The sequence below is a fragment of the Lemur catta genome, chromosome 24 (assembly GCF_020740605.2).
Source record: "Lemur catta isolate mLemCat1 chromosome 24, mLemCat1.pri, whole genome shotgun sequence".
Classification (NCBI taxonomy): domain Eukaryota; kingdom Metazoa; phylum Chordata; class Mammalia; order Primates; family Lemuridae; genus Lemur; species Lemur catta.
The window spans coordinates 2,004,380-2,030,717 of record NC_059151.1 but is presented as its reverse complement, the minus strand read 5'-3'; the positions used below and the strand labels follow the sequence as shown (position 1 = coordinate 2,030,717).

The 26,338-nt window shown below is 43.4% G+C and overlaps 2 protein-coding genes across 4 annotated transcripts; one reads left to right on the top strand and one right to left on the bottom strand.

The window, feature by feature from the left end:
• Positions 1–238: 238 nt before the first annotated feature.
• Positions 239–18,780, bottom strand: ENOPH1 (enolase-phosphatase 1). Its single transcript, XM_045536929.1, has 6 exons — positions 18,604–18,780; positions 11,485–11,586; positions 10,103–10,305; positions 7,408–7,540; positions 5,281–5,404; positions 239–1,332 (listed from the first exon to the last, which is right to left on the bottom strand). The coding sequence occupies exons 1-6, from the start codon at positions 18,685–18,687 to the stop codon at positions 1,193–1,195; spliced, it is 786 nt and encodes a 261-aa protein (XP_045392885.1). The 5' UTR covers positions 18,688–18,780; the 3' UTR covers positions 239–1,192.
• A 563-nt stretch (positions 18,781–19,343) lies between these two features.
• Positions 19,344–24,688, top strand: HNRNPDL (heterogeneous nuclear ribonucleoprotein D like). 3 transcript variants are annotated; one of them, XR_006731263.1, is made up of 9 exons: positions 19,344–20,164; positions 20,953–21,121; positions 21,225–21,386; positions 21,804–21,935; positions 22,041–22,155; positions 22,666–22,836; positions 23,178–23,270; positions 23,648–23,752; positions 24,431–24,688. XR_006731263.1 is itself a non-coding variant. In XM_045536927.1 (8 exons), exons 1-7 carry the CDS (start codon positions 19,719–19,721, stop codon positions 23,246–23,248), a joined length of 1,266 nt encoding a protein of 421 aa, XP_045392883.1. In that variant the 5' UTR covers positions 19,344–19,718; the 3' UTR covers positions 23,249–23,270; positions 24,431–24,688. The 3 variants fall into 3 exon arrangements, 2 of the variants coding, with proteins under 2 accessions (XP_045392883.1, XP_045392884.1); XM_045536927.1 differs by lacking the exon at positions 23,648–23,752; XM_045536928.1 differs by having other exon boundaries at positions 23,648–24,688.
• The last annotated feature ends 1,650 nt before the right edge of the window (positions 24,689–26,338 follow it).

Below are 26,338 nucleotides of genomic sequence, written 5' to 3'. Positions count from 1 at the left end.
CTCAAATATCTAAGAAACCCCACTCATATCCCGAACGCTTACTATCCAGATGCAACAGTAACCTTACTCAGATAGGTAACTCAATTGCCACTGGCACGCCATTAAAACACACATACGCTACATACGTGATTAAGGCAAAAACTAAAATAGTCTTATCGTTTTCAGTCTCTCCTCAGTCTCAGTTCCTCTTTTGCTATGGCAGTACGTGGCATGGTTCAGGAACCTATGTAAAACCGAGTGAAGAAGAAAATGCTTTTATTAAGCACAACATGAAATTGGCATGACATTGTATTAGAACGCAATCAGAATAATGATGTTATAAAATTTACATTTCTCACATTCATTTCAGAGGAAAACATTACATATTAGGGCTCTTGACCTTATGAACTGATTTCAGTAAAATCTTTTTTTATTAATAGTAAATGGCAATTAACATATATTCTCAAACTATGCTAAGAAGTAGTTAGAATGGCAACTGTTAACATCTGTAGTGATAACCAGCAGAATTAGGACTGTTTTGTTAAACGTTAGGAACCACATCTCTAGTTTAGCCAGTTACATGGGTGCACCTTTTTCCCTGGTAACACAACAGCTTGCTGTGGGTGCCAGAATAATTAGCAAGTTTCTTCTTAACAGATACTCGATTGATTAAGACTCAAGTGAGCATTCTTTCCCAATTTTGCTCTCATTTGAAGCAGAAAAAAATATCTTTTGCCTTGTATATACAGGGAGACAAATATGAAAGAGAGATGCTATAATTTATAACTTAAAATTAAACAAGGGCTACATTAGATTTATTTCTAATAGTAATTAGAAATAAGTCTTTGAAACAATTCCAGTTTTTAAAACAAGGCTTCTGAATAATTTCTCAAAACTAGCTTTCCATTTTGATCCATGACTTGATGAACACGTTAGATCTGTACTTCAGCAATTTCTTCCATCAACTACACTTTGCCCTCAGTAAGGGTTAGAGTCCTGTTTCACACAATTTCTACATATAAAGCATCTTTAAATAAGTTGTTTTCACCGAACTGAGACTTTGTTCTCACTTAGTGGAAGTTAATGTGAGCACACACGTATCTAGACTCGCATACATATGTGTATGTAGATGCGTTTGTTTTTAAGTAAGTTAATTTCACCATTAGAATAAAAGTAGAGGCTACGGGACAACTGTGCGGGCGGGAGGCCCGCGCTAGGCGGAGCGGGGCAGGCACAGGTCCCCGAAGGACGTGATGAGGCTGTAGTAGGTCTTCTCGTCGTCCGTCAGCCCCGCGTTGCCCGGCCTCACCACCACGGCCACGTGCACGTCTGCAGCCTCCGCGGCGCTGGCCTCTGCGGGAACCACAGAAACACCCGGAAACGGCGTCTGAGTGCGCATGCCAGCTGGCAGGGGGACGTGGGAACAGAGGAAACGAACCTGGCCCTGACTTGATCACTGTTGAAGCTACAAGCTGGGCACACTGGGGGTGATTATATTATTCTTTCATACATGTCTCACTTTTTCCATAATAAATTTTCTTAAAAATAGATAACCGTATTTGACAGAACAGAATGGGAGCTTTACTAAGTACTCATGGATGCAGAAGGACAGAGCCATGTTCTGTCCCACGATTTCCCTCCACCCCTTCCCGTCAGTCCCACCGGGAATGGAGCTGTGTCCCGAAGGGCAGGCTGCTGGTAACGATGCCAATTCGGCAGACACGGGACAAAAAGAACCCTCTGATCTAATCAGGCCAAAATATCTGCTCTCGCCTGCGACCCCAAACATGTCAGACCCTCTCCCTGGAACGGAGTAGGGTAGAGGGGAAAACAGGACACGGGTCTGTGGCAAGAGAGACAGGGCTACTTGCACAGACAGAGCAAAGCTGGTGAAAAATCTGGCGCACATTCTGTGGGATTTAGATTTGATACGATACGAAGCCTCAGTAGTTTCTCAGCCTTTGGAAAGAGGCAGAGCATCTCCATGGATGCACTGAAGGGCAGCAATGCTGAGAGGTAGGAAGTTCCTGGAGAGACTAGGAGACAGGGCTGTTCCTCCCAGCCACCCGCCTCCTCAGGTGTCTGTCCTCGCTCTGCCTGCGCACAGACCCGCCTCGCGGTGTGGGAATGCCTTCTGCCCACCCCACTTCCCGGCCTGACTGCCGTCAGCACAATTCTCATCTTGACTGGCAACCCAGCATCTTGACCAAGTGGAGCCATCACAGTCCATGTGGGACTTGCCACCAGCTAGTGGCTGTTCCATATTCAGGCTTCTTACCTAGACAGCCATGGAGCAAGTTCTGTCCTTAAGCACCTAATTGGTCTGTTGGTATAATAGATACATCAATTGATCGGTATAATTGACTCAAAACCCGGGATCCTTTTCCTTTCCTCCAACAAGAGTCTCTCAGTTCTCTCTTTCATACTTGGGCATTACTTGAGATGTCAATGTAGTCTTCCATCTGGCCCCAGTCTGGGCACGTGGTACTAAACACAGGACCAGAGATGACAGGAGAGAGCGAGGCAGGCAGGCTGGGAGTGGGGGTGCCTCCCCCAGGGACACATGACCCAAGCTCTGGCCCTTCTGCCTCCTCCAGTGTGGGCTGGCAGGAGACAAGGGACAGGAATAAAACCTCCCTATGGAGAACTCAGAGGGGGCCAATATCATTTTGAGGCCAACTTGGGGATTATTTCTATTCTCCGAAGTTAGGAATAATTTCTGGTAGTGCAACCTAAGGAAATGGCTTAAGTGAAAAGAAAAAGTGCTGAAATTATATATGTACTATGATGCCAGATGAAAAAATACGTGGCTAAAGAAAAGCATATGAAGAAACTATAAGTGATCTTAGGGCAGGGACTACAATTATCAACATGATCAGAAAGCTGGGGACAGACCACGGGCCTGGGGATCACAAGCCGAACCCCGCCTCCAACCCCGGAATGGGCTGGCTCTGAGGGGGGCGCCAGGCACAAGCAGATCCTTAATTCTAAGCCTGCAGAAACTTACCAGGAAGAGTGTTAGGGAAACTGATCTAAGGCAAACTACAGACTTTCATCTCCAAAAGCCTCCTTTGTAAGAATTAGAGAAAAGCAATTCACAGATTAAACATCTAAACTCACCAGGACAAATCCTATTTCCTTTCTATAAAGAGCAAACATAGTGGAAGGTCATCAAACTGTCATTCTTCACAGAAACTTACGGTACATCCCACCCTACACTGACAGTAAAGCAACCTCCCCACCCTACCACTTTAAGTCCCCAAAAGTCACTCAAGGATATACTGCAGCTTCAACTCAGTAAAAGGTTTCCATAAAGAAACACGATAAGCAAACATCTGCAGCACATTTATAGATCAAAGTAGAAACCAAGTGAAACGGTGGCTGTTCAGGCTGAAGCTCAATGACAGGACATTTCCATGGCCTGGCTACGCAGCGGCACGTCGACACACGTCTGCCTCTCTCCTCCAGCGCAATCAAACATGTGAACATTAAGCTTTCCAGAAAGCACAACAAATGAGCTGACGGTTTGTAGAAAACGCTTGGACTGTGAAGCTAACTCAAGCCAGGACATGCAGGACACGGGCTGACCCCATCAAACAAGCTGAATTTGCAAACCTCAAGACAGTAAATAGCTATGAATCGGCAACGTCTACCTAGATTAAAAATTCTAGTCTAAATTTACCAAGGACTGGAATTTACTGTATGTCAGGTAAAATTAAGCCTACTCTACCTCTATTTTTCTGGGGGAAGTTATTATAACTTCTTTAGGCATTAGATGATCTATGTTGATTAAATTTTTTTTAAAAAAACTGCTTAGCAAATTAGTTAGTACCTGCTTATATACCTACAACTCCTGCTTGCCTATCACGACCAAAAGCTTAAGGGTCAGCAGAAGAGAAAGAATATAGTTCAAACACACTACACTTCAGGTAAGTGCGTTCTTCACCAGAAACCTGGATTGTCCTTTGGCCCCATCTCTGAAAATCCCCATGAGCAGAAGCGGCTCTAGTTCTGTGACGACAGACAGGAGGGGCGGGAGAGAGGCTCTTGCCTATGGACTGCGGAAGCCGCCCCCCCCAGAGGCCCAGGAGTCACGTGAAGCCAACTCCTCCCCCCGACCCCTTTCCCTAATCCCCTTCTCAACCTGCTGTCACAGACAGAGTTTGGTGAGAGAGCAACCGCACAGCACACTAGTCCCTGCTCTGGGGCTAAACAGCAGGTGTGGTCTCAGACCCAGAGAAACTTAAAATCCAAGGTAGAATAAAAGGAACACAAACAGAAATGCCCTCAAATACAAGTGAAATGATAAACATACCCACAGGAGGCTCACTGGGCGAGACACCAGCTCTAAAGAGAATGATCCCATCATCCAAAGTTGGAACCAGGTGGGGGGAGTTCAGGAAAGCCTCACCCACCAGGGCTTGCTTTCAGGTAAGACTCGCGGAGAACACCTTCCCCCAGCACCTCCAGCTCCTCCCCTGCTGCTTGTTTCCTCATTCACTACCCTCTTCTACGACTCTCCAGAGGACGCTCATTCTCAGTGAGTGTTTTCCATTCGATCAAAACTACTCTTGAAATAATTTATATTGGCAATAAAGTACAGTCTGTATATACTATTTTGGGCGTTCAACCCTTGCAGTTGAATAACGTATACGCTAATGGACTGTGTATAATAAACAAGGCCATGCTGGGGAAAAAATATGTATGTCTTGAAATAGGTGAATCGCACACCACAAAGCCCGAGAGATGGTCCCTGCCTAGGAGCAGAGACCACCCAAGAGAAGGCAGGGACGAGGCCCCTCCTCACAGCTCACCAAGGGAACGATGGGCAGAAAGTGCTTCAACTATGCACAGTTCTCTTTCTCTGTGTTTTTGTTTCTGCTGCGTGTGCGGTAGCTGATCTCACTGCTGTTAAATGCACTGGGTGCAGGTCCACTGTGACCTCGCTGTCCTCAACTAACCATCACCTACCCTAATGCTCCTGCCCACACGCTCCTTCCTACAGTGACACCACTCATCTTCCTTTGTCATCTTCCCGTGTCATCAGTATGTACACGTGCACACAGAGTGATGGGTGGGAAACCATGGATACGTAGTTAAAACGAGAATTAGTCTTTCCAATGTCACTTCCCCACACACAAACCCCAAGGGTTGGTACATGGAGAGGGAGGTGGGTCACTGTTTCTTTTTATGAAACCGTTATTTTTCAAGGATTCCCACATAAACTTTCTTTAAAGAAGCAACATGTTTGTAGTACCAGGCTCAGCTCCTATCCTGGAATATGTAAGTTCAATTACTCACCTGGAGTAACGTCTGTCAGAAACAAGATGTTGTTGGTTGAGCACCCGATGCTGTCTGCGATCTTTCGATAACTCTCACTCTCCACTTTGTGTCCAATCTTAGTATCAAAGTGACCGTCAACAAGCTGAACAAAGAGAAGAGGAAAGACAATATAAATACACCTGCAATACACAGAACCCCTTTGCCTCACATCCCTGTTCTCTGAAATATGTGATAATCAGTGACGTCATTCATTCAATAAACACTTACTGAAAACTACTCAGTAGAGAATGTTATAGAGCCTACAAATAGTAAATATAACAATTTCATAGCAATAAACCTTTGGAAGAAGAAATGACCAGCTCAACATACATAAGGTCATTTTATAATCTACTTGGATTTCATTAACATTCATATATGATTTTATAATCTACTTGGATTTCATTAGCATTCACTTTATATCCAAAATCGCTTAAAATATACATGCCCTACATTTTATCCTGAAAACACTATTTGCACTCACACTACTTACTGGACCGAATTTTGTTCCTGATGAAAAGTTCTGAACATTGTCCTTTTGATCCTAGAATGAAAAGATTTCTCCAACTTGCCTCATTAGGAAGCTATTATTTTATTTTCAAAAACTTTCATTTTCTAATTAAAACATTTTGAAATTCTACTGTAGAGTTAACAGTATTAAATGTCCTCGCCCTCTTGGAAATAACTGGAGTCAAATCTGTAACTTGCTGATTTAACCAACAGTTATTAAAGCCCATATTTAGGATCAGCTATTCTTACATGATCTCCTGAATGTTTTCAGAACTTTTCACAAACTAAAAACAAGCCTAATGAACAATCAAACGTAAATTTAGGCAGTATTAAAATTTTTTTCCACTTTCAAGAAGTTAAGATTGATTTTGCATATTTTCTCTCTCTCTCAGTTTGCTTCACTTGGTAACTGGAGAATAAAATTATTAGTAAACTCAGGAGGTAATTATCATGTCCTGTCTATTATCACCTTATCGCCTGTTTCATCAGAGAGCAGAAGTTATATCTGTATTCAGAGAACAGTCACCAGTGATTAAGGAGTTTCATTATTTGTTTTAATATTTGATTTAGAAATAAAATGAAAAGTAAGAAAGTACTAAAATTAGAATACGACAACCTCCAAAGCCAAACTGTTCTTTGTACATGGCAGGGGCTCAATAAATATTTATTTTTAAAAACTATTTGGCCAAGTTGCCTATTGCCCATCACTAAGTGCAACTGTACCGGTGAGGCAGCAGTTCTCTCTGAGGTCCTACATGTATCCCCTCTCCCACTGACCACCCCATGCTCTGGGGGGTGCAGGGATGGTGACACAGACGGCCCAGCAAGAATTTTCTCACGTACAAAAAATATGTAAGTGACCTTAACTTGTCACTGTGTTTAATTATGTGTCCAGTTCTCCCATATAATAATGCAGTTTCTTCTGAAAGAAGCCATCAACAAATGAGTCCACCGTGCGCTCTGCTTCATTCAAGAAGTCTACGTATTTCTTAGGACTATTTTGCATCTTACCTGATTTGATTTTGATTTTTCAAGACACAGAATAAACTTCATTTAACAACCTCATATAGAAGAAATTATAAATGCAATATAATTAAAAATGACTCTTTTCTTCTTACCTAATTTTAAACAACCAAAAAAAGCATTCCATTAGTTTCCTTTGGGTTGTTGATTTTCTAATATTGGTGAGATAGTTGATTTACCTGGAATAGATGACTCTAGTACCATCCTCATCAAAATCACTTTTATGAGATGTTTAAATACAGATTCTTGACGCCCCGCCCCCCAGACCTCCCAATTCAGATTTGCTAGAAAGCAGAGCCCAGTGATCTACATTTTTAACAAACTACTCAGGTGATCCTTATATAAAACAAAGTTTAAGAACGTTTGATCCAAAATCAGATAACACAGACAACATTCCATCCTTCCCTATCTATGTCTCCCCCAGTTTTTCCACTTCTCTTTATGACCTGCTTACTAGCACATATAAAGGCAATTAATCTAAATACTGATTTAGCTTATAACTATAGAACATTCCTTCAACAGTCATTATTTCATGTTTTGACAGTGTCAAAAAACAAAGTAAACCAAGTAACCTACCTCAAGAATATCCCCCTCTGTAGAATGCCCAAATAACAGTTTCTGTGCCTCTACGCTCCCTGAAGAATAGACATACACTTTCAGTCCAGCCTCTCTCCACTTCCTGACTGCTGGAACTACATCTGCAAAAAACCTAGAGGGAAAACCATGAAGTTAAAATGCAGAAACACATCATCTAGCCGGATGAAAGCCAGTCAAAACAATGCCACCCATTCCTCTATTTGTACCAAATGGGAACCTGAAGAGCAACTCCATGGCTATGAACTCCCGCAGTTCTAATAAGCTCATGAATGTGTTGCCAGAGTTCCAGGATCGCAGCAGACTAGAGGCAACACTTTAGGTGGAAAGTAGAAAACCTATTCTCTTCTTCCTCTTAAGCTATTTTCACAGGTGGCGACAATAATGACAGAAAAAGGGGATTACAGGTAAAGGGATGAAATAAGAAAGTGATTTTTTTTAAACTACCAACTAACTCAAAAAAGCAAACAGCAATAATGTTATACTATTATATAATCTGTGATGTAATTAACAAGAAAAGGTTAAATTACATCCAGCATGCTTTAGGAAGGCATGAAAATGCTTTCAGAAAGATCCGCACCCAAAACGATTTTTAAAAAAAACATTGTTAGTTGAAAGCTATAAACTTTTTATTCGCTAGAAAACAGAATTACATTTCTTGAGAACTAAGAAAGCCTAAAGTTTCACTATATAGGAAAAAAAATTACATAACTCATCAGTTAAGGGACATCTAAGAGCCCGGCACGCTGGCTCACGCCTATAATCCCAGCACTCTGGGAGGCTGAGGCGGGCGGATAGTTTGAGATCAGGAATTCGAGACCAGCCTGAGCAAGAGCAAGACCCCATCTCTACTAAAAATAGATTATATGGACAGCTAAAAATATATATATAGAAAAAATTAGCCAGGCATGCTGGCACATGCCTGTAGTCCCAGCTACCCAGGAGGCTGAGGCAGGAGGATCACTCGAGCCCAGGAGTTTGAGGTTGCTGTGAGCTAGGCTGATGCTATGGCACTCTAGCCTGGGCAACAGAGTGAGACTCTGCCTCAAAAAAAAAAAAAAAAAAAAAAGACGTGTACCATCTCACATGGTCAAGCTAAGCTGCAAATGGTATCTGATTTTCTGACTCCTGACACTCTCTTTCTTATCAATTTCACAGTACATTCCACATTCATGGAGGAAATGACATCATAGAGGGCGAAAAGAGGAACTTGGGTTATAGAACCAGTCATCTTTAAAACATTAACTAGAAAATATCAGAGAAGCCTTCTGTTGCATACACATTAGTATGCTTACTATACAGCACTAACTGAAGGAAAGAGATCAACATGTTAAAAACCAGGGCACATAACTGTAAGTGTATTATTTTGCACTGCACATGGAGACAGAATTTTTCCACGTTAAATAGGCACAGATTGTTACTGCTCCAAAGCAATGCTTTAGCAGTTTACGGTCATTTATGCCAAGCCCTGGTTTTATAATTGAGGAGCCAAGACAAAGAAGAGGGCTAACGGCTAGGAGCACAGTCTCCTGGCTCCACTTTTGTGAGTCTTTTACCATGTGAACGGGCTGATATTCCCAGATAATTGGCATATCCTGAATTTAAAAGGTAAACTTTTGTAAAGTACATAAATAAAAGAATGACATCTGTTTGACAGAAATACAAAAGAAATAAATATGGGCAGCCGGAAACGATCTTGGATTTTAGGGTTTACAACAGGCAACAGACTAAAATCCTCAGCGGCAGAGTCTTACTAAGAATTTCTTCCTGTGAACACATTTGGGGCAAAAAAAAAAAAAAAAGAAAAAAGAAAAGGTAAAAAAAGAAAAAAAATTTCTCTGTTGCGTGCAGTGGGTCACCCATATAATCCTAGCACTCTGGGAGGATCCTAAGGAGGCGGGAGGATTGCTCGAGGTCAGGAGTTTGAGACCAGCCTGAGCAAGAGCGAGACTCTGTCTCTACTAAAAATAGAAAAATCACCCGGGTGTGGTGGTGCGTGCCTGTAGTCCCAGCTACTCGGGAGGCTCACAGGAAGACCACTTGAGCAACCAGGAGTTTGAGGTTGCTGTGAGCTACAATGATGCCTCTGTACTCTACCCAGGACAACAGAGCAAGACTCTGTCTCAAAAAAAAAAAAAAAAAAATTTCTAAGTAATACGATACTCATGAGTCTCCTTAAGCAGGAGTGCTACCAGGAACTCCACAACTCAGACTAAAGGATTTGTGGAAGTTGCTCAAAAGAGCACGGAAAAAAGCGGCAGTGCTGACATTCTCCGAGTAACCCCCAAACGACAGAGGGCCTATTTCACAGCATTCTCTCTCACTAACAGAGCAAAAAGCAGGCAACTAACAGTCCTGGGACGCAGCTTGGCACTGCTGTCACCAGTGTGCTATCAAGTATGACTTACTTCCAGGGAGTGTTATATAAGCTGTTTTAAACTGGAACTAAAAGTCTTTCAACTACCCCACAAAGCCAGACACGTGGGTCTGCAGAATTTAGCTGGGTGAAATGCTTTAGCACAGCTTTGAAAAAATAAAACAACTCACTTGTTAGGATAAAAAGGATGTTGATTTAATGTATTTTACTAATCATTCTACTTACACTGGGAAGAGAGGACTAGAAAAACCTATTTGGATTTGGGGCTGGCGCAATGCTTAGCCTGACGTGAGCACATACTCTGCCTTCATCCGCCCAGCTGTGAACGCCGCCCTCCACATGTGGCCCTGCAGCTGTTTGAGGGCGGTGGTCTTTCGGTCCAGAGACATCTGCCAGCACACGTTATCCACCACAGCCTGAATCGTCTGCTGCAGGTCGTCCACTCCGCGCCCAGGTGCTTCAGGGATGGGAACAGCTCCGTCCAGGTGAGCATCCTCTTCAGCCTTCGAGTCAGAAACAACAGGAAGTTCGTTTTTGCACTTACTCAAAAAACGATCATTTAAAATGAGACCCAAAAACCAAGCAGAACAACTTTTTCAAACTATCATTAACCCTAGCACTGTTACAAATTAAAATATCGCACACCTTGGAGCTGACACAAATGATTGCTAAAAGAAACTGGATTAATAAATGTACATGACCTTTCCTAGACTGCTAGAGCCGACACTGTGACCAAGAGGCATGCTGCGTGTGAGAAGGCAGAGCACATAATGACAGAACAAGGGTTTGCTGATTCGCTTACTGAGATCACCAAACCAGGACTTCAGTTACATTTGATCGTTTTTCTCTGCACTATAACTAATTGAGGAAGAAACAAAGAAAATCTCATAAATTCGTTTATGCCTGGAATTCAATGAAAGGAAGCTAGGGAAATAATGGGGTTGGTTCACATTCAGTCTCCTACACTTGCCCACATCTTGCAAAAATCCTAACAGCCATTTAGAACACTGACCCCGTGACAATGCAGTCAACTCTCTAAAGATATATACATATAGTTACGTACTGTAATGGGGGAATATGTGTGATCCAACAAGGATTGCAACAACAAAAAAAAAAGGTAAGGGAGGGCTGGGCATGGAGGCTCACGCCTGTAATCCTAGCACTCGGGAGGCCAAGGTGGGAGGATCACTTGAGGTCAGGAGTTACAGACCAGCCTAGAGCAAGAACAAGACCCTGTATCTCTACAAAAAATAGAAAAATTAACCGGGCATGGTGGTGCATGCCTGTAGTCCCAGCTACTCGGGAGGCTGAGGCAGGAGGATCACTTGAGCCCAGGAGTTTGAGGTTGCTGTGAGCTAGGCTGACGCCACAGCACTCACTCTAGCCAGGGCAACAGAGCGAGACTCTGTCTCAAAAAAAAAAAAAAAAAAAAAGCTTAGTTTATATAAATACATGATATTTTTATGCAATTTAAATAGCTCTAGAAAGAGGCAATTCTAGAGACAACAAACTCCATGATCTGGCCTTTAATTACGTACTGTGGATTCCTGAGAAGGCAAGTCCCTGCAACTGCATTCCCGTGAGTCGGGCACTCACTTTACACCCCGCTCAGCAGATACTCTACGTGTCTAGGCACCCTCGATTCTGAGACACTTGGGAATGTGAACTAGAAATGTCCCAACCTGTTTCCTCAGAAGACTGACATCCTGCTGGCACTCCTCTTCCTCCCAGTGTGTCTGCAGATACTCTCTAACATTTTCTTTGATGTAAGGAAATAAAACGTCCTGAATAACAGAGTGAAGAAAGAAGAAAAAAGAGTTAGCTTTTGTCAGTGGCACGAGATCCAGTTCTTCCCCAATCTCACCCTACCTCACTGTAATGAATAAACCAATGGAACTCTTGATGAAAATCGCTGCTGTGGATGTAGGAGCGAGACAGAGATCAAGAAACAAATGAACCGGACCAGGAGTTGGCCAAATCCGGTCCACCGCCTATTTCTGTAAATGAAGTTGTACTGGAAATCTTTCTGTAAATGAAGTTTTAGCCAGTGTCTCTGGCTACTTTGGGGTCACAATGGCAGAGCTGAATAACTGTGACGGAGACCACATGTGGCCAGCACAGCCTAAAATATTTACTATCCAGCCCTTCACAGAAGAAGGATCTGCCAACTACTAAGCTAGATGAGCAGACCAAAGGTCCCTGCGGGCATGGATCGAGTGCGTCTGGCTCACACAGCTGTATCCCCAATTGCACCACGGCATTGTACATATAACGGATCCCCGTGATTCCCTGGTAATCAGACTACCTACAGAGAAAGTGATGTGCAAAACAGCTCAGTAATAAATAACCTGTCAGTCATCTATGCGCTGGGAGTATGATTTCTTTCTCAGCTGGGGTTCTTCCTCTGCCTTTTCCTAGCTGTGTTCAAGTAACTTTTCCTCACTGAGCCTCAGTTTTCTCAGCTGCTACCCAGGCAGATGATACAGGGCAAAGTCACTAGGGTACTTAGAGATAGTTTACGGAAAGCACCTGCCACGTCACCACTTGTTCTCTCCAGCACACACAGCAAAACCGGGCAAGAATCACCTAAATTTACGGATAAATAATAGCAGAGGCGTTCCCAGAGGATCAATCACAAGCACAGCCAAGTCTTTCATTCAGTGTTCAGTGAGGACCTACTGAGTGTCAGAGACTTCTGACAACAGAGTTATAAACCACAGCCACTCTTTTTAGAGAACTCCAAGAAATACTGGGTGCGTGGTTTCAACCAATGCCAAACTTCTGGAGAAAGCTTTAGAAGCTGGAGATTACTTTAGAATTCCTGATCATCCAGTTTTCCCCGCTCCTCATTTAAAAAACTCCCCTCTACACTAAATAAAATGACAAAGTTGGATGGACAGAGAGACTAGAATTTAAAATAACATCTAGAATATCAATTATCTGAGGTCAACATGGTAGACTGTTCTATTTTAGTGCAAAAGTGTTACTACATCACATAAAAGCATAACATGAAAGCACATACAGGGTACAGTTAACTAAATTGTGAAGATTTTATCCATTTTTTTCAACACACCCACCCATTTGTTTGAACACACACACTTTTTGAGCATCTACTATGTAATATAAATAACATGCCTTTATGTTGCTTTTTAAAAAGCCTATAAAACAGCCTGCCATGTGCTACGATACCACGTAAGAATGCTCCAAAACATTTTTTAAAGCCAGTGCTTACTGCCCAGTCCTGTCCAGTGAAAATTTTCAGGCTTATACAACAATTCCAGAAATAACGTGAAAATAAATGTTTTAACTTCAGTTATAATCCATTCACAGATAATTTCAGAATACTATGGTATGACAAAAATGCTATAAAAAACCCAGGATTCTACAAATAGATGTGTGATTTTTAGTTCAGCAGGCACCTAAGGTGCTGTTACAGTTTAGCAGTACATGTAAAAGGCTACAGAACTAAATTAGAGTATTTGCCTTTGGAAGGAGTATGATTCAATTCCACTGAATGCTGGCAGGGACAGCACGCAAGCAGCAATTTCTATTTCTCTTAGACAGCTCAACGGTACCTCAATGAAACAGCTCCATTAAGGACCCAAAATTTCTGAAGATCTAATTAAAGAAGGTGCCTCGTAAATGACTAGAAGCCCAGACATGGATTTGGTTTATGGTGAAGTAGTTGTTTTAATAAAAAGGTCATAGAATCAAAAATAAAGCTGTTTTTACAATATTTACTCAAATTTCCTTTGAAGAAAATGGGTAATAAAGGGTGCCACCTAAGGATAATACTTAGAGTACAACTATTTCAAGACACTATTTTAAAAACCTTCCAAGGGAACCACACAGTGCAAATGATTTACAGTATTTGAGAACTTATTCAGCAAGAAAATTAAGTAACACAAAGGCAATATTGGTGGGTTACTATTTCTCTATTAATCTCAGAGAATAAAAAGAGAAAGAAATTTAAGTGGCTTGATAGTTCCTAAACATAAATATCCTCCAAATAATAAAATAGATTACAAACAGTATGTAGAGCATAATCCTATTAGGGGGATAGCTAATGCATAGAACAAAGTCTGGGAGAACATAGACCTAAATGTTTACAAAGGTTCTCTCTGGGTCATGACAGTAAAAGAAGCTTTTTTCTTTTTTTGGCATACTTATTTCCTACAATGAAAATGTATAATCTTAACAGAACAGTTAGTAAAATTATATTTTAGTAAAAAAATTCACAGATTTGCTTATAGTGTTTTAAATAAAGCTATCCCCTACAAAAAAAACCAAACAAATTAGAGGCTGTTTACCCTAAGAATAAAATTAGGGAAACTAAATGGAATGGACAAAATAGTCAGCTATCTGTAGCAGTACAGCTGAAGACTTTAGTAAAACTCAAATCTCATCAGAATGACCAGACTGCAGCCTCAAGAAAATAGAGCTGTACCAACGCAGGCAGTGAATCAGCTATGCTAGGATAAATCTGAAAACAGACCATTATTTGTGCTGAGCCAAGTCTCTCCACTGGGTCAAAGTCATTTCTCTGATGATCTTGTCACCTAGCATCTCTCTTCAATTAAGGTTAGCCTTCCCACGTGGTTCTCCCAGAGCAGTTTAGTATCAGATGTCTGTGGCAATAATATTAGGCAAACTTATATTAAACTAGGTTTTTTATTTACATATATCAATCTTTCATGCATTGGTTAATGTTAAAACAGTCTTCCAGGACCAAACCAACTTTTGCTCCCTGAAGCCCTGGCCCTAGACCAGAGTGGGCCTCCCCAGGGAGGGAACAGCTGAGCAGCCCCTCTGGTGACATCACCTCTACGCTACTGTGCTCTGACTGCACCTAGTCGCACCTGTGCAGTGGGCTGTCTCACATACCTGGATTCACGGGAAACTATTAAGGGCCACATCACTTTTAAGTGAAGACAGAAGCTTCCGTTGTAGGAGTAAATAAACAATACCTTCTTCTTTAAGGCCTGTTCATTCTAAATCAAGAATTAGAAGTTATCAAAAAGAAGCAGGAAAGTTTGTCTTATCATTTCCAGTCTAATTAACGATCAACAGAAAGGGAAGGGGAATGATTGTTAGTAATTAAGCCTAGTATTTTAAATAACCTTTGTAAAACACTGAATCTTTCTCAACAAAAAAAGTTTAATAATATTAACGTGTTAGTTGGGAAAACATTTATTTTGTTCAAAGAAAGTGAGTGTATTCATTAAAACATAACAGCTACATATCTGTGCTTAAAATGTTTTGAAATGAGAAGGTATTTAAATAAAGCATGGTAAGAATAGTCATATATGACAACTATAAAAAAAACTATAAGTAGTTCCTGAGAGTTTTAAAGAAAGCTGCCCCCTACAAAAATAACAAAAAACAGTTTTTTCATATTCATGAATTTTAATTTTTGCCTTGCTCCCTTTCAGAAATAATAATTGAAGCTAGTTTCTGAGCCTCAGTTTATTTATTTGTGAGACACACCTTGCAGAGAGGTTACAAGGATTAAATTAGACAATTTACATCACAGTAAATATCTTCCAGCTCCTTCAGATGAGATCGGCAGACCTCTGAAATGGGACCACCTGACACTGAAAAACAAAAAGCCTGCGGGCATGGTTTAATTGGCAAAGCGCGGAGCAGACCTATGGCCTCATTCTGCTAGCACGGCCCTGGGACTAAGGTAGTCTGGTGCAAAGGCTCAAAGGCTATTTCTACTTCTATTGTTATTACTATTTTTTTTTTATTACAGCATCTCTTAAAATGGCCTTGCAAACTCTGTTTGAACATTTGTAACGATGGGAATGTACTATACTTCTTGGAATGATCCATGCCATCTGCCAGACAGTTTCAGCAGTGGTGGTATTAAAACTACTCCTCAAACAGCCTTCCTGAAGACCACACTAGATGTTATCAAGAAGTTTCCATGTTCTGGCTGCTACTTGGGGTCACCGGGTTTCAGAAATTATAACCCTGCTGTCCCTATATTCATGGGGTAAGCAGGTCAGGACCCACCCAAGGTACACGCCCTTTGAAAACTCCTGGTTACCATATACTTTTATGGTACGTTACTTCATACTGATTAAAGTGCTCTCATATCAACTGTGTCATCAAACATTCAGCAGCCAATCAAAGGAGACAGGACAAACTGTGGTCCCATTTCAGAAGTCAGGTGCAGTAAGGGAAATAAGAGTTTTTGAGTAAGACCATTTGGATTCCAATCCCAGGCATATTGTTCAACTTTTCAGAGCCTCAGTTTCCTTGTCAGTAAAATGTAGAGAGTGCACACACCTCACAGTTGTTGAGGCTGAGTCCAGTATCTCGACACATACAGCAGTCAAGGTTTCCTTCCAGCACTCCACAGGAAGCAGGACTTCAAATTCACACACCTACTCTGACTAATAAAGCTCAAAGTAGAACATTTTTCAACTCCCATGCTCAACCTCTCCATATTCAGAGGTTCAAAAGGTATTCAAATGGCCAGGCACGGTGGCTCAGGCCTGTAATCCCAGCACTTTGGAAGGCTGAGGCCAGAGGATGGTTTGAGGCCAGGAATTCAAGACCAGTCTGGACAAGACTCTGTCTCAACAAAAAATAAATAAATCAGCCAGGTATGGTGGCATGTGCCTGTAATCCTGGGTACTCGGGAGACTGAGGTGAGCCCAAGGGTTAGAGATTACAGTGAGCTATGATCACGCCACTGCACTCCAGTCTGAGCAACAAAGTGAGATATTGTCTCTAAAAAAAATAAATAATTATAAAAAAAGGTGCTCAAAAGATTAGTCCTTGAGATATTCTGCTGAAAGTTTTTTGTTCAAATAAATTTGTTTAATACCACTCTTGAAGATTCACAAAGTGTTTGTGTGTGGGTGTGTGCATGACACAAAGGCTCTGAGAAGTCTTGCAATATAGAAACCTAGCTGAACTCTAGACTAGCACTTCCCAAAAGTGCATTCAATGGAATTCTTTTTTTGCATAATTACCATAAACACCCACACAGATCTTTCTTCTAAACCTTTTAGGAACATCGGTTCTGATAAATTCATGTACAGTAAGTTACAAAAGATTAAATTATAATAAACAATAACAATGAGTAATAACAGATATTACTATAAAATTGAGCACAAGAAACAATCCTTTAAACAAGATCCCTGAATCATTCTTTTGTAGCCTGCCTTGAATTTGCATGTAGTCTGGTGTACTAAAATCAGAAAAATTTATTTAGGCAACTAAGCCATTTGTATTTTCAGATCTCAGAATAAGTCTGCCACAGACAAAGATTCCAACAAGTGGCTCATAATGTCACCTAGCAGAAGACACACTGGGGAAACAAGGTAGGGGAGGCACATTTTGTTTTGTTACAAAATTGATTTGCATGAGGTATCTTATTCCCCAAATCCACTTTCCAAGAAAGGTACATATCTAAGGCCACATTACTACCCCTCCAGTCATTAGCCCTCGTTTCCTGGTGACAGCAGAAAGTAAGGGAAAGCCAGAATGGAGCTAGTGAACTAGAAACTTTATCAAACCACAAAAATGAAGAATCCTTTTTACTCTGAAAACCAAGAAAGCAGTTATTCTGTCACAATCAACAAGAAAAAAACTCAACTCAATTATTGGCATTTGAGCAATCCTGATTTTTGTCGAAGAGGTCTCTGGTGTGTTTAAACACTTGGGAAAAATGTCAAACTAGATTTCCTCTGAACCTTTGCTAAGATGCCAAAGTACTGGGATTGTTCTACGAAAGTGTGTAAGCGGTTGTTACATTTGGAGTACTGGAACTGTATGTGGTTTTTACATTATATCCTACATCAAAAAACTCATTCTTAAAAAAAAAAGTTTAAAAAAAACTCTCATTCTTCACAGATAATTTTTTAAAATAAAACTACAATAGGATTTAAAAGTCAGGCTTCTCAGTTTCCGGGAAGATGGGTTTTTCCCACTTTGGAATCTCTCCCTCTCTCTCTCTCATTACTGTTATGCAAGCACCTCTAGTTGACATAAGCTTGCATCTGAAATGAATTCTTAAACCTCCGGGAGCCACCTAGAGAGCAGATAAGACCGGAGAAATTCTTCCAAACATTATACTAACATTTGATATTCACTTATTCTGACAAACGAAGAGAATATACATAAAACAAAGACGCAGCCACAATGCAAAGTTGTAAGCTTGTGCATTAGGTGCAAACAAGTGTTGGCTAACCCTGACATCCTAGAAGGAATGTTCTGGATAACAGCACCAAGCTTCTGAAGTTTTCTGAGAAAAATGAATGGAGTCTACTAAGTGTCCCATAGCTAAAAAACAATCAGCGCTGTGAAGTAAAACAACGCAGCCTGCGGTTCGGCCACCAACAGCGGGAGTGGGAAGGGGCGAGGAGCAAGCATTCTCGCCCAAGACGCCAGGGCTTCCAGAAAAGTCGGCTTGGCACTTCAGTCTGTTCATTTGGAGACTGAAAGCCTCAAGGACCCTGTTTAAACCGCCGCCGCCCCGCCAGGTGCGCCCGGAGGGAGAGGGCCCTCACCTGCGGCCGACGGGGCTCACCTGCGGGGCGTCCCCGCGTCTCCGGACCCCGCCCGGCGCCCTCGGCCTCCTTCGCGACCCTCCCGCGGCCGCACCCGACCGAGAGCAGGACGGGGGCGGCGGGGCCGGCGTCCTCCCTCCCGGTCGGCGGGGGCGCGAGGCCGGCCACACCGCCTCCCCTCCGTCCCGCGTCTCCACGGCCGGTCTGCAACGCTTAGAAAACCACGGCAGCTGTTTTCAGGCACCAATGGCTTCCCCGCTTCCTGCCGCCCCTCACCTTCACGAAAGCAATCGGGGTTGTGGTACCTTCGATATCCAACAGCATCACGGTGACTTCCGCGGGCACCGAGAGCACGACCATCTCCCCTCCGGAGGCCGACGGGGGCCTCGGCCTACGGGCGGGGAGGGCGCGGGGTGGCGCCGCCACGCGCGGGCCGGGACTGCCACAGCCCCGCGGAGACCCGGAGCGGGGACCGCGCGCGGCCGGGAGGGCGGGTGGCAGCGGCCACCTGCGCACACCTGGAAGCGGAGAGGCGCCGCCCGGAAGCCGCGAACTCTCGGGCACTTCGGGGCCGCGGCCGAGACCACGTGGGCGGGGGGAGGGGCCGGCTCTGACGGCGTCCCGAGGGGGCGGGGCAAGTGAAGGCGCCGGCGCCGATTGGCCAGCTCAGGCCGCGAACGCCGTCCGTCAACACGGGCTCTGCAGGGGCGGGAACAGAGACCGAGCGCGGGCGCCGAGCGCGCGGGCGCGCGCCCTCCGCAGACTGGTAGAGCGAGCGGCGGAGGCGCGGGGCACGTGCCGACGGAGCCCCGCGAGTGGCGCGCCGGGGACGTGAGTGCCCCTGCCCTCTACCGCCCCCGTCCCCGCCCGCCCGCCCGCCGCGTCCGCTTTGCATAGTGACAGCGAGCCGCCCGGAACCGCCCCGCCTCCCGTCCGCCGCCGGCGCTTCCAGCGGCCGCGCCGGGCCCGGTCTCCGCCGAGCCGCTAGGGAGGCCGCCGCGCCCCCTCGGCTCGCGCGCCCGCTTCCTGCTCGGCTGGTTGCAGCCAGCTCGGGGACGAAACACGCGTGCGCGGGCGGGCGGGCGCAGTCCGCCGTGTTCCGGAGCAGTCCGGCCGCGGCGCTGGTCGGGAGCAGCCGCCGCCGCAGCTCCGCGCTCGGGGACCGCGGGCGGAAACAGGCGCGGCTGACGGCTCCGTGCGGGGACTGGGCCGGACCGGACGCCAGAGACAAAGGCTCCCAAGGCAAGAGGGACTGTGGCCCTGCGTCGGCGCCGCGCGGGATTTCTGGCCCCGGGACTCAACGCCCCTTCGTTTTTCTCTCCTGACTTTTTCTCTCGTCCCGAGCTCGTGTCCCCTCCCGCGCGACCTCGCTCCTCGCCGGGAGGGCCGCGATGGAGGTCCCGCCCCGGCTCTCCCATGTGCCGCCGCCATTGTTCCCCTCCGCTCCCGCTCCTCTAGCCTCCCGCAGCCTCTCCCATTGGCGGCCGCGGGCGCCGCGGCAGCTCGCCCCGCTCCTCCCTTCGCTCGCTGCCGGCTCCGCCCGGCAGGGGGCGCGCCGGGCCCCGCGCCACGTCACCGCCCAGCCGCCCTCCCGATTGGCGGGCGGGGCGGCTATAAAGGGAGGGCGCAGGCGGCGGCCGGATCTCTTCCGCCGCCATTTTAAATCCGGCTCCATCCAACGTTCCGCCGCCGCCGCCGCCGCCGCGACCCGCTCCGCGCGCCAGCACCCCGCCGCCGACAGCGCCGCCGCCATGGAGGACGTGAACGAGTACAGCAACATGGAGGAGTTCGCAGAGGGATCCAAGATCAACGCCAGCAAGAACCAGCAGGATGACGGGTACTGCACGCTTGTCCCCTCTCCCCCCCGTGCGCCGCACGCGCCCTTCGTCCCTCGGCAGCCGCGCGCTGTCCCCTTGATGGCCCCGAGGCGGTTCCCCGCGTGCCTGCCCGGGTCCCACGAGCTTGAAGGGAAGGAGAAACTAAGGGACGGAGCGGGCGACTCGGGAGGCCCGCGGACGGTGGGGGAAGGGCGGCGGGGTTGGAGGAGGAGGGCGGCGGCGGCGTCTGGGCCCCGACTGCGCAGGCGCCGCGCGGGCCCGGGGGGAGGGGCCGGCCTGGCTGCTCCGCTGGCTGCAGCTGCCGCCGCCTCTTCATTGTGTCTCCGCTGCTGCTCGCGCGGCTTCCCGGGGGCAGTGTAGACGATCGAGGGCTGGACCCCGGTAGGCGGCTGGTCCCCGGAGTCCCAGGGCCCGGGGTGATGGGTTCTTAAGGTGGAACGTTGGTTTGACAGCTGAGAAGGAGCGTGGGTCGTGCGGGGTCAGCTTAGCAAGTTGGGCCTCCTAATCTTGCAGAACCGGGGCGGAACCGTTACCGTATTTCGTCCTTGCGTGAGCTCTGTATTGTGCAGCGTGGCAAGCAGTCTGTTCGCTGGCTCAAATAAGTAACCTCGATGGCGTTTTAGGACTCTGTGATCTGTTTATATGTGACCGTAAACATAGGTTAGATTGGTTGCGCTTGGGGGATAAATTTCTCTGTGTGTATTTCACGGTTTAATTAGTTCCGGGACTGAAGTAGTTAATTGAAGTGACTGCCACGCTTTAAAAACAAAAAAACTTTCATTTCTAGTAAAATGTTTATTGGAGGCTTGAGCTGGGATACAAGCAAGAAAGATCTGACTGAATATTTGTCTCGATTTGGGGAAGTTGTAGACTGCACAATTAAAACAGATCCAGTCACTGGAAGATCACGAGGATTTGGATTTGTGCTCTTCAAAGATGCTGCTAGTGTTGATAAGGTAGGAACGTGTTTTACGTTTGAGCTGCTCTTGTGCATTTTTTGCGAATTGTTGTGGGGTTTGGTGGCGTATTGCTGTTAGATTAAATAAATATGTTTTCTAGGTTTTGGAACTGAAAGAACACAAACTGGATGGCAAATTGATAGACCCCAAAAGGGCCAAAGCTTTAAAAGGGAAAGAGCCCCCTAAAAAGGTTTTTGTGGGTGGATTGAGCCCAGATACTTCTGAAGAACAAATTAAAGAATATTTTGGAGCCTTTGGAGAGGTGTGTGGTTATATTTACACTTTATTTTCCTAAGTTTGTCCTTGGTCTGTTTTTTATAGAACACACTCATGTTTCATGTGAGGAAGGGATTAGATTACTGCTTAAGCCCCTTCCAGTGACCATACCTTGATTGCAGTTTTCTGTGCTGTAATGGAAATCAATTGTCTAATTTATTTTGGCCACAACGTAGGTACATTAATGTGGTCGGTGTTATTAATTAAAGGATGTTTACTTTTCCTTTCAGTGCTTCACATGTACAGCAAATCACTCTAGGTTGATGTTGGTCATAAAGCACTGGTGTTTAGACAGAAGACATCTGATTAGAGTAACAAGTTGAAGCTTGAAGAAGACCTGTGGCGTTCTAAAACCCTTTGATTGCTTAATTTACCAGATTTTGAGTGTGTGTCTTGATTTCAGATCGAAAATATTGAACTTCCCATGGATACAAAAACAAATGAAAGAAGAGGATTTTGTTTTATCACATACACAGATGAAGAGCCAGTGAAGAAATTGTTAGAAAGCAGATACCATCAAATTGGTTCTGGGAAGGTAAAGGCATTTTTTTGTTTTTTAAATCTGTTTAAAAAGATTAAATTTGCTTAATTTTAGACTTCAGTAAAAATTCTGTTTGTATGTTTTTTAATATGTTTATAGTGTGAAATCAAAGTTGCACAACCCAAAGAAGTATATAGGCAGCAACAGCAACAACAAAAAGGGGGAAGAGGTGCTGCAGCCAGTGGACGAGGTGGTACTAGGGGTAGAGGCCGAGGTAAGACTTAATTCTTGGGAAATGACTCCGTGGTTTAAGCTGCGTGCTGCTATATATGAGCTAGCTCATGAGAGAAAGCAAAGCTAAATTTAAACTTCAAAGCATTCCAACGTGGAAAAATGCTCAGCTTAGTGGGAAGGGAGAAGGGGGGCTTTCTTTGAGTTTACTAGTTTTGAAAACCTGTTCAAAGTGTGGCCATTTTGATAATTGGTTTCATCCCTGATAAAATTGTACCATTACATGATACACCATGGTGTGATGGGTTTTGTCAGGCAGGAGTCCTTGTTTTAAGCAGGACAGCCTACCTGTCTTCAGCTTTAATGGAAGTTTAATGGCTTTTCCATCATAATTTAGGAAGTTTGATACTGACACGATTGGCCTTTCTGCCCCCTTTTTTATAATAACTGGAAAAACAGTTTCTCAAGCAGGGTGAGGGATAGGAATGTATCATCTTATGTTAGGATTGGGGGTCAGAAGTTGTTTCCTAACAATCATTATGCATTGTTTCAGGTCAGGGCCAAAACTGGAACCAAGGATTTAATAACTATTATGATCAAGGATATGGAAATTACAATAGTGCCTATGGTGGTGATCAAAACTATAGTGGCTATGGCGGATATGATTATACTGGGTATAACTATGGGAACTATGGATATGGACAGGGATATGCAGACTACAGTGGTAAGAATGTTTAACTTAATTTCATAAGCCAATGATGTTAAAATTCAGTGTTGTACAACCGCATTCTGAAATATTTGTATGTATGGGTTTTCCATTTATTGAATTGCTTGGAGTTAAGCTTTTGAAGTATGTTACAGTCATAGGGTGATGATTATTCTAATACGGAGTTGGCATGGTGGTCGTAAATGTCTGATTTATGACTGATAATGGCTGCTAAGAGACCCTAATTTAATATTTGTTTAGCATGCAAAGATTTGTGTGTTCTACAATTTTTTGATGTTTGTAAAGAAACCATTTCATAGACAACTATATTAATAAAAATGTTTTTCTTTTCAAAATAGGCCAACAGAGCACTTATGGCAAGGCATCTCGAGGGGGTGGCAATCACCAGAACAATTATCAGCCATACTGAAGGAGGACATTGGAGAAAACAGGTGTGTATAAAAGTACAAGACACCAGTAGAAATGTCTTAATTTAATTTAAAGATCAATAGACAAATAAAAATAAGTAAAAACAAAATAATATACGTAGCCTGTTTTTACTAAATTGTTGATTTTTTTAAATTGCTTTATGAGCCTGTTTTGCCTAAAGTGTCTATAGATCTTTAACTTTAAAGTCTTATCTCACTTTCTTTAGTAATACAGAAAAACTTAGGAGTTTTTCTGTTTGCTTTGTGTACCAGGTGGTCTAGAGGAATAATTAAACTTTTTTAGAACTATTAACAGGTAAAGTACTGAAATGGGTACAACTTAAGGAAAACAAGAATGTTGTCTTCTAACTCTGACATTATACCTTGTTTGTACCCGCCAGCGGGAACTTCATTGCAGGCCGTGTGTCACCCTGACCACGTCTATCTCTGGGGGTCGCACGCTGCGGGCAGAGCGCAAGGCATACACCAGAAAACGCTGTCCTGTGGTATGGTCTCTTCCAACTTCATGTCCCAGCGTAAAGATTAAAGTGGAAAACTTCAGACTTTGGCTTCTTTTTTAATCTTTTTGGAGATTAAGTGTCTAAACTTAACTTAAATGGTTTTTTACAGGAGTTAAAGTACATAAATGCCTTTTTACAGCTTAATCATTTTGGTCTTCTGTTTAGTGTTGTATTTCAATTGTGGAGCCTCATTTTAAGTGTTCATTCTTTAAGATTTAATGCTTGCTTTTTCTTTTTATAGCTAATAGTGAAATCTACAAACCAAAACAAGAACTTTTAAATCTGGGATGTAAATTAAAGATCATATGCAGAAATCAATTTATCTTCATGTGATGTAATAAATAAGCTTGTTAGAAATTTGTGGTAGCAGTTGGCTTACTAGAGATGCTTCTAGTAGACCTTTAAGTTAGCACAGTTCAACGTATGAGTATGGGAAGATTGCATTCCCCGATTCTGTACTGAATGGATTTGAATTTAATATTTCGGAACTCCAGGGTGAGTTTATTAATTACCCAAACTGTATTTTGCCAATAAATAATGCATGTGATCTTTAATTATTGAAGAAAAGAATAAAGTGAGGACTTAAAGCAATTCATGAAAGTGGACCTTTGAAAGCTTGTCAGAGTTTCACAAATCTAATTGCTATTTTGTTTTTGTTTTTAGGAGGAGACGCTAACGTAACCCATCTTGCAGGACGACATTGAAGATTGGTCTTCTGTTGATCTAAGATGATTATTTTGTAAAAGACTTTCTAGTGTACAAGACACAACTGTGTCCAACTGTATATAGCTGCCAATTAGTTTTCTTTGTTTTTACTTTGTCCTTTGCTCTCTGTGTTACGACTCAATGTGGATTTGTGTTTATATACATTTTATTTGTATGATTTCATGTTAAACCTCAAATAAATGCTTCCTTATGTGATTGTTTTTCTGCGTCAGGTACTACATAGCTCTGTAAAAATGTAATATTTAAATAAGCAATAATTAAGGCACAGTTTATTTTGAAGGGAGTATTGATCCAAAGGGGGAGACATTGTGGTCCTTTACAAGTAGCCAGCCACATTGTCACCCTGCTCCCCAATTGATAGATGTATTTTGTGCTTTTAAGGCTTCTCCCTGTTACTTGGTGTTTCCGTCACACCTTTGAGTAGCATTTTTCCCCTATGGATATCTGAAGACACTGTCATGAGACTGTCACAGTTTTGTGATTAGTGGAAGCTTTCTAGTAGACCATGTGTCTTCTGGACTTTATTTTTTAAGAAAAGTACCTTTTTAACACAAAGATAGTAGCTCCTTTTGCTTTGTTCCTGTCTCTGGAAAGCCACTTTTAGTTGCTAATTAGTTTGGCTTTAGAGTTAATCAGTGGTCTGCTAGAAAAAGCTTCAGCTAATATAGCGCCATGGCTTTAATTTTGCTGATAAAAATGCAGATATACACAGGAAAAAGCTCTAAAACTGTGGTAGGAGCTACAGTTTAAGAGCATTGGAAGTAGTTAAAACAAGGTTTTGGCAGATAGGTATGAGATTATTCATTCAAGTTAGGTTACAGTTTGAAGTAGAGGCAGAATAGCTAATGGTATGAGATTATTCATTGAAGTTGGGTTATAGTTTGAAGTAGAGGCAGAATAGCTAATTTAGTTGTATTCTGTTGATATGTCACAGCCACCACAACACTGAAGAAAGTATTTTCTATTTGGGCATTCTTAGGAGAAGTTTGTATTACAGTTAACTGTTATGCTGTGTGAGTTAGAAAAAGTCACAATAGTAACTCATTTTTAATGCAATTAGTGCATGAACTGAGGAATTAAGTATTTCCATATTCAGACATAGGAAGGAATAGTGGAAAAAGGTATCTTAAGCCTCAGGTGTGAATGTTGATCCAAGTGTGACTGAGTCATTACGGCGGATCTTCTGGTGCATTGAAAAACATCTAGGCTTGGAGGACCTGGGTAAATACAAGCTTTGAATTTTGCTTTCAGTGTAGTTAATTGGATTTAGGGAAGCCTGTTTCCCTGTTAGCTGCTGGGATTGGAATACATGCTCACATGCAGAGTAGTTTATCTCAACCAGTGGGAACCTTTTTTTTTTTTTTATTATTTGGTGCCTATAACTTTGTTCCACTGATGTTTGTACTTGTTGGGCTATGAAGTTACAATGCTCTTGGCGTTTTTCGCTCCTGTTTTGCTATTTGACCTTACACCCAGGCCAAGTACCAGTGTTGACTATTGCAGGGGATTGTGTTTATTTTATTAATAACACAACTTTAGGGAATGGAAGGGAGTTCATTTAAGTTGTGTTGTCAACAGGTGCAGCGTCTAGGGTAGTGAATCCTGTAAATTCAAATTTATGATTAGGTGACAAGTTGACATTGAGATTGTCCTTTTCCCTGATCAAAAATGAATAAAGGCTTTTTAAACAAAATCCAAACTCTTCAATCAAGTCTTGATATGTATGCCTTTGAGAAAATACACTGTCTAGAGATTATTGTCTGAGATGTTTTACATAGGATTGATGGGGGAGTGAGAATGCGCTTGGTTTTTCCTCCAGGGGCTTTGGATTCTAGAGTTAATTCA

Bases quoted from the DNA above. Each gene is read 5' to 3' on its own strand.
- ENOPH1 (XM_045536929.1), bottom strand. From the start codon at position 18,687: ATGGTCGTGCTCTCGGTGCCCGCGGAAGTCACCGTGATGCTGTTGGAT. The intron at 7,541-10,102 runs GTATGTGCTCAC...TTTTCCCTCTAG, and splicing joins GCTGGGCGGATGAAGGCAGA to GTTTTTTGCAGATGTAGTTC. The intron at 5,405-7,407 runs GTAGGTTACTTG...CTCTTTGTTCAG, and splicing joins CAGAGGGGGATATTCTTGAG to CTTGTTGACGGTCACTTTGA.
- HNRNPDL (XM_045536927.1), top strand. From the start codon at position 19,719: ATGGAGGTCCCGCCCCGGCTCTCCCATGTGCCGCCGCCATTGTTCCCC. The intron at 21,122-21,224 runs GTAGGAACGTGT...TATGTTTTCTAG, and splicing joins ATGCTGCTAGTGTTGATAAG to GTTTTGGAACTGAAAGAACA. The intron at 21,936-22,040 runs GTAAAGGCATTT...ATATGTTTATAG, and splicing joins ATCAAATTGGTTCTGGGAAG to TGTGAAATCAAAGTTGCACA.